This window comes from Chiloscyllium plagiosum, chromosome 24, assembly GCF_004010195.1.
Source record: "Chiloscyllium plagiosum isolate BGI_BamShark_2017 chromosome 24, ASM401019v2, whole genome shotgun sequence".
Taxonomy (NCBI): domain Eukaryota; kingdom Metazoa; phylum Chordata; class Chondrichthyes; order Orectolobiformes; family Hemiscylliidae; genus Chiloscyllium; species Chiloscyllium plagiosum.
The window spans coordinates 8,249,049-8,259,492 of NC_057733.1; the positions used below are offsets into that span (position 1 = coordinate 8,249,049).

At 41.8% G+C, this 10,444-nt stretch overlaps 1 protein-coding gene across 7 annotated transcripts in view; it reads left to right on the plus strand.

Moving 5' to 3' along the window:
- The first annotated feature begins 4,244 nt into the window (after positions 1 to 4,244).
- The window catches only part of LOC122562009 (voltage-dependent T-type calcium channel subunit alpha-1G-like), a 304,845-nt gene continuing 298,645 nt past the window's right edge, over positions 4,245 to 10,444 (plus strand). For 4 of the 7 annotated variants that reach the window (XM_043714393.1, XM_043714392.1, XM_043714397.1 and 1 more), the window contains exon 1: positions 4,249 to 4,355. In XM_043714393.1, coding sequence (XP_043570328.1) covers positions 4,257 to 4,355 — 99 coding nt within the window. In that variant the 5' untranslated portion in view covers positions 4,249 to 4,256. Of the gene's footprint in view, positions 4,356 to 10,444 lie in introns of all 7 variants that reach the window. The other 3 variants (XM_043714394.1, XM_043714395.1, XM_043714398.1) reach the window with 1 other exon arrangement.

Genomic DNA, 10,444 nt, shown 5'->3' on the forward strand with positions numbered 1-10,444 from the left:
CATTTTTGAGAGATCTGTTCATAAATCTGATAACAGCGGGGAAGAAGCTGTTCTTGAATCTTTTGAGATGTGTTTTCAAACTTATGTAACTTCAGCCTGATGGAAGAAGGTGGAAGAGAATATAACTGGGGTAGGTAAAGATCTTTGATGATGTTGGCTGTTTCCCTGAGGCAGCAGGAAGTATAGACAGAGTCAATGGAAGGAATTCTGGTTATATAATGGGCTGAGTTCACAACTCTCTGTAATTTCAGAGTGGTACCAAGGTGTGATACATCTGGATATGATGCTTTCTATGGTGGACATGCTGAATTTCCTTAGCCTTCTGAGGAAGTAGAGGTGCTGTTATACTTTCTTGACAGTTACATCCATGTGGATGAACCAGGATAGATCGTTGGTGACATTTACTCCAAGGAACTTGAAGTTCTTGACCACCTCCACCTTAGACAGGGGCGTGTCCTCCACTCTGCTTCCTGAAGTCAATGACCAACTCCTTTGTTTTATTGACATTGAGGGAGAGGTTGTTTTGTTCACACCATTTCACTCAGCTCTCTATCTCCTTCCTGTACTCTGTTTCATCATTGTTTGAGTTTCAGACTGAAGTAGCTAACCTCACATAGTGTCCTTGGCTTTATTAATTGGCACACAGAGTGCAACAACAAGGAGGTGATGTTGAACTTGTATAAGATATTTGTCAGACATCACCTGGAATACTGCGTACAGTTGTATGCGCCACTTCCAACATCAAGGAAGTGATGTTGCTGCTGTACAGGACCTTGGTTAGGCCACATTTGGAGTACTGTGTGCAATTCTGGTCGCCTCACTTTAGGAAAGATGTGGAAGCTTTGGAGAGAGTGCAGAGAAGATTTACCAGGATGTTGCCTGGAATGGAGAATAGGTCGTACGAGGATAGGTTGAGAGTGCTAGGCCTTTTCTCATTGGAACAGCGAAGGATGAGGGGTGACTTGATAGAGGTTTATAAGTTGATCAGGGGAATAGATAGAGTAGACAGTCAGAAACTTTTTCCCCGGGTACAACAGAGTGTTACAAGGGGACATAAATTTACGGTGAAGGGTGGAAGGTATAGGGGAGATGTCAGGGGTGGGTTCTTTACCCAGAGAGTGGTGGGGGCATGGAATGCGCTGCCTGTGGGAGTGGCAGAGTCAGAATCATTGGCGACCTTTAAGCGGCAATTGGATAGGTACATGGATGGGTGCTTAAGCTAGGACAAATGTTCGGTACAACATCGTGGGCCAAAGGGCCTGTTCTGTGCTGTATTGTTCTATGTTCTATGTTCTTTTATAGGCAAGATGTGAATGTGTTGGAGGGAGAGCAGAAGTGATTTACAAGAATGGCTCCAGGACTGCTCTCCCTGTAGCTGAGAGCAGATTTGATTGAAGTTTTCAAAACCATAAGTGAACTGGATAGAGTAGATAGGCAGAAACTGTTTCTGCTTGTTAAAGGAACAAAAACAAGAGAGCATAGATTTAAAATAATGTGCAAACAAAGCAGATGACATTGGAAAAACGTTTTCAGAGTGAGAAGTATGGAATGGAATGCCTAGAGAACTGGTGGGGGCAGGTTCAATGGTGGCACTCAGGAGGTCATTGGATGGTCATTTGGATATAAATAGTTTGCTAGAACATAGACCAAAGAACATTACAGCACAGTACAGGCCCTTCAGCCCTCAATGTTGCGCCAACCTGTGAAACCAATCTGCACTATTCCACTTTCAACTATGTGTTTATCCAATGACGATTTAAATGCCCTTAGGTTAGCTACTTCAATCCTAAACTCAAATAATGATGAAACAGAGTATGGGAAAGAGATAGAGAGCTCAGTGGCATGGCATAAAGAAAACTACTACTGTTGCAGGCAGTGCATTCCACCCCGCTACTACTCTCTGTGTAAAGAAACTACTTCTGACATCTGTCCGATGTCTAATTTAAAGCTATGTCCCCTCATGCTCGCCATCACCATCTGAGGAAAAAGGCTGTCACTGTCCATCCAATCTAACCCTCTGATTATCATGTATGTCTCAATTTAGTCACCTCTCAACCTTCTTCTCTCTAACGAAAACACCGTCAAGTCCCTCAACCCTTCCTCATAAGACCTTCCCTCCATACCAGGCAACATCCTAGTAAATCTCCTCTGAACCCTTTCCAAAGCTTCCACATCCTTCCTATAATGCGGTGACCAGAACTGTACGCAATACTCCAAGTGCAGCCGCACCACAGATTCTACAGCTGCAGCGTGACCTCGTGGCTCCAAAACTCAATCCCTCTACCAATAAAAGCTAACACACTATATGCCTTCTTAACAACTCTATCAAGGGGAAAAGGCAAGAGATTGACACTAGGTAATGTCAGTCGTTTGTACATGTACGATGGACTGAATGATCTCCTTCTATACCATGACACGTCAGTGAATTTGTGATGCCTCAGTGGTGAAATACCCCATTTGAACTCACATGATTGGGTCAGGCCTGAGGAGTAGCCACTTGGGCATATTAGTTGGCTCCTGCCATGGGAATAGGACATAGGAAATCAGACAAGAGGTGTAAGGGATCCAATAAAAATGATAATCGCACAGTACAACACTGGGCATGTATTCAGGTTAATTTGAAACAGCGATGGGAGCTTCAAAGCATTCATTAGCATGAGCCTTATCTCCAACCCAGTGCCAAAGTTCAGTATCCAACTCCAACCTGTAGGTGTATCCTGGATGGAAGGGAAATGGAGTTTATCACGAGCCCAACTGAAGTCATTCTGAAATGATTCAAGTATATCACCTTCATGTGGACTCATTGTATGCATTAGTCATTCATTGTATGCAGAACCTCCTCATACCTGACCTAAATGTATCTTTTATTGGTTATAATCTGTTGAGGGCAGAATTGGGTTCTGTTGTGACAAGGGCTCCCAACTCCACAATCTCCACTGCCCAGGAAAACCGTTGTACAAGGGCATGTGAACACCACCAGCTTCAGCCAACTGTCCAAGTCATGCACAGAAAAAGAAAATCCCTGCTTCTTCATGGGTGAGATAGCAGGAATTCTCAACCTGAAAGAGACTGCGATGTTTCCTTGAGGGACTGGTGCCACTCAGCTTAGATAGCTCACTAAATGCCTTTGATCTAAGAATTCAGCATTCAAGAGGCTGTTCAGACAATCCCTGGTCACATGTAACTTGTGCAGTTCCACAACACTTGAGCAACTCACCCTGATCTCTAGCGTGGGGTTTAGTTAGCTCAGTTGACTAAGGTGGTGAGAGTCTGATGCAGAATTATGCCAGTGTCACTGGACGTGGTACTTCTCAGACACATGTCTCTTCACCTTACCCCATGCTTCAAGGTCAGGTTTCACTGTGGGTAGCACCCATACATCTGGGCCAGAAATCTTGGGTTCAAATCCCACTCCAGACTCATTGACTTTGTTTATTATGGGGTCAAACAAGTTGGTTGTCAGCCTGTAATTTGTTTCTGATAGTGAGTAATAAGAGCAGGAGATCAGTCTGATCAGCCATCCAGGAGAAGACAGTGGCAAACAGTTGTGGTACTTGACACATCAACTTGAACCAATTCAATGGGAATCTATGTCCGACTTTCAGAAATATGGCCGTGAGAAAAGAGAGCCAGCTAACTCCCCTTCAAATCTGCATGTGCCTTTACATCTATTGCATGATTTGTAAAATAGCTGTATAATTCTGCTGTCTGAAGGAGGTAAGTGAGATGCTACCTGAGTGAGATTCCAATTGCCATGTCATTGTGATCTATTGAGAGCCAGCATCTGCAGAAAATGAGGGGAGAGGGCTGAAGGAGCAAACTGTTCACTGAGAAACTCTCTCCTCACAGTGTTAAAGTGTTTTAATACAAGCTTAGTTCCTGTTTTGAAGCATCAATTCACTGTAATGGAACATCTAAACCCTTGTAAGTACGTATTCTCTCTGAGTGCATGAGAGCGCTTGACTGAAACTCAGATCAATGAAGGAAATACTTGGACTAGCTTGCCAGGTGGAAAACTGACAGGATTGGTTCCGTTTCACAGCCAGTCCAACAAACTACAGTCAAGGATGGTTGCGTTAATCTGGACAGTGACCTAATCCTCCCAGATTTCTGCCTTGTTTGTTCAGGGAAGCATTTCTCTAAACCTTCAGAGCTTTGAATGTATGGTTTCCTTACTGGGTCTTTGTGATAATCTGTTGCTGTGTCTGTGTCTTGATGTTTCCTTAACTCCTCGCTCCATTACATGGTTCGAACGGATGAGCATGTTGGTCATCTTACTGAATTGTGTCACCCTGGGAATGTTCCAACCCTGCGAAGACAATACTTGTGACTCGGAGCGCTGCAAAATTCTCCAGGTGAGCTCTCTTTGTTTCACTCTCAGGTACAAATGCTAAACATGTTCAGGGATGGGGGCAGTTGGTGATATGTCTGCAAGGTTAGAGGGATCGAAGGCACCCCTCGCTAACTGTGAGATGCACCTTAGGAAGTTGGAACTCCTCCATGTGCTCCTCCCTCACAATAAACTAATCTGAGCATGTGCCCAGAGTTCAAGGGAAGTCTCATGGAACAATGGGTAGTGTCCCTGTCACTGAGCTAGAAGCACATGGTTCAAGCTGCACATCGGGATGCCCAGAAAGGTGTACTCATCACACAGCCTCACAGGTTAATCTTTAACCCCAGGGTTCCAGAAGTATTGTTCTCTGTTCTATGTAAGATGCATCTAACACCTCCAATCACTGTTGGTAAAGCCAGAAGAGATTCCTGGTCAGTATGTGGTAAGAGGAACGTTGGAGTCTCTGCAGTCTCTAACACTTCTCAAACTACACCATGCATTAAAAATGCTGCATGTTTCCATAACAACTCAACCCACTGAGTGATCTATAACACATTGCCACCCTTAAAATTCAAACCTCAACAGATGCAGGAGCAGAGGTGCAGGGTTCTAATGACATGGTGGCTGCAAGTCAAACTGTGTTACATACAAACCTCCATAAGAAACCACAGTAGCAGGAAAACAGTGCAACCCACTTGTGTGATACAGCTGGATTGTGTCCTTATTATGAATGCTGGGCTGAGCTCCAAGAAAAGATCATGCACTTAGATCTCAGGAAGAAATGTTTCTATACATGTAGAGGAGAGGGGAAACCTGATTTGGTTGACCTTGTATTAATCTACTGTTTCTTTGAAGAGTTTTTGTTTTCACTGCCAACATATTTGTTTACACAAGATGAAGCTGTCTGAACAGTTTCCAATATTGATACAATGAATGATTCTGATGGATTGATCTTTTAGCTGAACCCAGAGCTGACAGAGATGAATAGAAGTGCAGAGACTGAATAATGCCACCCTCTCACAGGGATGGACTGTGAGAGGGTGGCATTATTCAATGACAAAAGGGATAATGGGCAAGGCAAATTGACAAAAGTTAGGATTGATGAATTACGCCTGATTCTGGACAAGAAAATAAAATTACTCCCATCTGCCATGTTGATCCATCAGTGTTAATGTATTGGGGAAGAGACAGGGTGATGTTTGATAATTGAAGACAACTTTCCTTTTTGATGCAGCAAAACACGTACACTGATGTTTCAGAACTTTAAAAACAAGTGCATTTGAAATGCAAACCATGAGATCAACAGTGAATAGATTTTTTTCATCAGAGACAGTTTTGACATAAATTGGAAAAGCTCTTTTGAAAGCCTTGTACATCCCTTCAAAGGTTAAGCAGCCATGAAGTATTTGAAAGCCATTATATTTTCATTTTATCCCTATTAGCATACATATAGTCTGTTAGTGTCTGTACATAAGTAGTACAAGCTCAGATCTGCATACGTCAGATATATCTGTTCACACATATTAAAACTAATGAGTGATCAGACAACAACAAAGGAATACAACTGTGCTCACAATTTATCCTGATTTCCCGATTAGTACAAACAGTATTGTAAAGAGGAACGGGTCCTATAGTCAGTGGAGGACATCAACCAATAAATTCAAAGGGATGGCAACGCAAAGGTTGGTCTCAGTTTGTTGCAGACTATAACAGAAATGATGATGATGGTAACACCAGTCAGGAACATTATAGTTTGGAGATGCAGGAAAAGTGTGACTTTCAGGATTGAAGTGTAACTCGGGGGGGATGCCAAGTGAACATGGTGAAGGATAGCAAACTTAGAAAATTCACAGCAATATTGGTTATGGTGGAAAATTAAAAAAAATTGTATCTGCTAACAACCACAGAGCTCTCAACAGTTTTCTTGGCAATGCAGGAGTTACCTGGACTCCTGAATCCACCTCCTGTGTCCTCTATCCTGAATTTGTTGAACTGCACTCTGTTTGGTTTTACCTCACATTTGACTACCTGACACTGAAGCCTAGTACAAGGTGATTTCTACATAAAATGTATAATGGAGTTGCAATTTCCCAGACATGTTTTAGTACATCTTGAAAATGGAACCGATATGATCTGTTCTGTTTATTATAAGTTCTCCACCAATTCCTTCAAAATGACTATCACTGCTTCATAGATAATTCTCTGATTTTAAGCACCCCGATGTTTAACCCATTTGTCCTTCAGGACATATTCTTTCTCAATTCCTTTAGCCTGAACTAGAATTTCTCCAGCACTTTGGCCAAGGCCCCAGTGCATGCTAGCTCTTAGATAACATGTTGTTTGTATCCCAATTGATCGCTATCTCTTGAAAGCAGGTATTTAATACATGTTTATTCTCCTACTTACCCTCATTTCAAACTCCAAATAAGTCCTTGGGATTCCTTCTTAACCTTTGCTATTGACCTGCAACATATGAAATCTGATATTAAAAGATTTCCTGGAAAAAGTGATCATAATAAATTTGAATTTGGTGTTAAGTTAAAACGTAACATACTTCAGCTGCAAGCAAAATACTTGAACATAGACAGAACTTAATTACAAAAGTGTGAGGAAAGAATGGCTAAGATTGATAAAAAGTATCTGGTATGGTGGCAAATAGGCAGAGGGAAAATATTAAAGAAACAATTCAACATGTTCATCAAAAAACAGTCTACTTTAAAACAAAAACAAGAAATATCCATCCATTGCTTACTGTGGAGGATAACAATAATATTGGATTAAAAAAGACTTCAAATATTGACAAGAATGGCAGCAAGTTTAAGGATTGAGAATTTTGTAAAAACAAACAATGAGCCACCAAAATAAAAGGTGACAAAAATAGTGTAAATCCTGCAAGGTTACAAATATAGATTGCAAGCATTTTGACAAGGATGTAAAAAGGAGCAGAGCAGCTAAAGTGCAAGTCAGTCCCTTAGAGACAGGAGAAATTATCATGGGGTGTAAGGAAATTGGATAGACAGTGACTGCCTTCAGAGTCACAAGATTCATAACAGAAATAAACCAACGGGCCAACAGAGTGAGAAACTTCTGCTCACTGACAGCAGCAGGAAAACATTGGAAAACTGTAAAGGTCCAAAAGTTGACAAACCCTCTGAAACATCATGGACTATATTGTGAGGTTCTATAAGAGATAACGGTACAATCAGTGAAACTGCTGGTTATGTTCTTCTGAAATTCCCTAGATTTTAGAATGGCCCCAGTGAATTGGAAGTTAGGCAAATTTAACATTGATGTTCAAGAAAGGAGGAGGGGAAAGAAAATAAACTACAGTTGACGTGACATCAGTTATTGGGAAAATCTGGAACCTATTGTTAAGAAAGTCTTAGCAATGTATTTGGAATGTCACAGTATGATCAAAGTCAACATACCTTTACGAGAAGAAAGCCATGTTTGACAAATCTGTTAGAAATTTCTGAGGTTGTAACTAGCAAGGTAGTGACGAGAAATTAGTATACTTGGATTTCCGCATGGTATTTAATGAAAAGCCAGATCAAAATATTAACAAGCAAGATAAAAGCTTCTGGAGTTGATGGTAATATGTTAGCATGGGCAGAAGATTGCTTAATAGACAGGATGCAGAGAGTTGAAATGAATGGAGCATTTTGAAGTTAGCATGCTGTAACTAGTGATGGGGATCAGTGATGGGGCCTCAGCTTTTTAGCATCATTTATTATTGACCTAAAGAAAGAGGTAGAGTATTGTATCTGAATGTGCTGAGAACGTAAACCGACGTGGGAAAATAAGCTGCAAGGAAGTTAGAAAGAAGTTGCAAACAGATACAGACACGTTAGAATCAAAGAACCTTAGAAATGATACAGCATGGGAGGGACTGTGTGGCCCACCTTGTCCATGCTGACCAGAAGACACCCATATGCCCTTTCTACTCCCATCCGCCTACACATGGCCCAGAGCCCTGCAGCTTACGGCACTTATGGTGTAGATCCAGGTACATTATAAAGGAGTTTAGGATGTCTTCCTCCACCACCAATTCAAGCAGTGAATTCCAGACACACACCACCCTCTGTGTAAAGAAGGTATTCCTCATATCCCCTCAAATCCTTCTGCCACTTAGCCTGAATCAATGATCTGTGGTTTTTGAACTCTCTGCTAAAGAAAACAAGTTCCTCCTGTCTCCTGTATCTCTACGCCTCACAATTTTGTAAACCTCAACCATGTCATGCCTCAACCTTCTCTGTTCCAAGGGGAACAGCCCCAACCTCTCCAGACTCTCCTCGGAGCTACAATTCTCCAGCCCTAACAACATTCTAGTAAATCTTCTCTGCACTCTAGCCAAAGCAATTATGTCCTTCCTGTGATGTGACCAGACTGCAAACAATACTCTAGTTGTGGCCTCACCAGAGTCTTACACAGTTTCATCATTATATCTTTATTTTTGTACTCTGTACGTCTGCCAGTGAAGGACAGCATTCCATATGCTTTCTTTACAACTGTATCTAACTGCTACCTTTCCCTCTGTGCTTACTTGCCAAGATGTCTCACTTCATCTACCCCTCTCAGTATATTCCTTTTTATTATGTATTCTCTTTTACAGTTTGATCTCCCTAAATGCATTGCCTCACACTTATCAGAGTTGGACTCCATCTGCCACTTTCCTGCCCACTCGACCAACTCAGCTATATCATTTTGGAGCTTATAGCTATCCTCTACACAATCTATTACTTGGCCAATTTTTGGGTTGTCTGTAAATTTCCCAATTGTGCCCCATACACTCAAGTTCAAATTTTGTTAATAAAACAAAGAACAAAGGTACCAACACCGAGCCCTGTGGAACACCACTTGAAACAGCTTTCCATTTGCAAGGACAACCATCGACCATTCCCCTTTGTTTCCTGTTACTAAGCCAACTTCGGATTCACAAATTACCCCGTATCCCATGGGCTTTTTTTTTACCAGTTTGCCACGTGGGACCTTGTCAAATGCCTTAAAATTCATGTAGACGACATCCACTGCACTATTCTCATCGATCCTCCTCATCACTCGCTCATAGAATTCAATCTAATTTGTAAGGCATGACCTTCCTTAACAAAACCATGCTGGCTATTCCTAACTACTCCATGCCTTTCTAAGTGACAGTTTATCCAATCTTATGGGATTAATTCTAACAATTTGCCCGCCACTGAAATTAGACTAACAGACCTATAATTGTTTAGCATGTCCTTTGTACCACATTTGCATTCCTCCAGTTCTCCATCCCCTCACCTGTGTCTAGTGAAGATTGGAAAATAATCCTCAGAGCATCTGCTATTTCCTCCCTGATCCCTGTAGCTCTGCATTTCCCATGGCTAACTCACCAAATTAGTCATCCCTGAATACTTTGGGCAATACAGCATGGCCACTCCACTTAATCTGCACATCTTTGGATCATGGGAGGAAATCGAGCACCCATAGGAACCCACACAGACATGGGGAGAATGTGCAAACACCATATAGACAGTCGCCTGAGGCTGGAATTGAACCTGGGTCCATGGTACTGTGAGGCAGTAGTGCTAACCAAGAGCCCGTTATGATTATTTCCTGCAGTATTTCACACTGCACCTCTTGGATTACTGTATCCACATCTTCCCTTTCCTTCATGAATACAGAGATTTAAAAAGTTACTTAAAATTCTTCCCATATTCTCTGCATCTTCACACAAGCTCCCTTCTTCATCTCTGATAGGTCCCACTTTTTCATTAACTATCCTTTTGCTCTTTTTATATTGACAAAACTTTTTTGGGTGTTCCTCTTTCTTGCTTGCTAATACTTTTTCATGTTCTCTTTTTTTAAATCTGATTTTTTTTTATCTTAGAGTCATAGTCATAGAGATGTACAGCATGGAAACAGACCCTTTGGTCCAACCCGTCCATGCCGACCAGATATCGCAACCCAATCTAGTCCCACCTGCCAGCACCCGGCCCATATCCCTCCAAACCCTTCCTATTCATATACCCATCCAAATGCCTCTTAAATGTTGTAATTGTACCAGCCTCCACCACTTCCTCTGGCAGCTCATTCCATACCACCCTCTGCGTGAAAAAGTTGTCCCTTAGG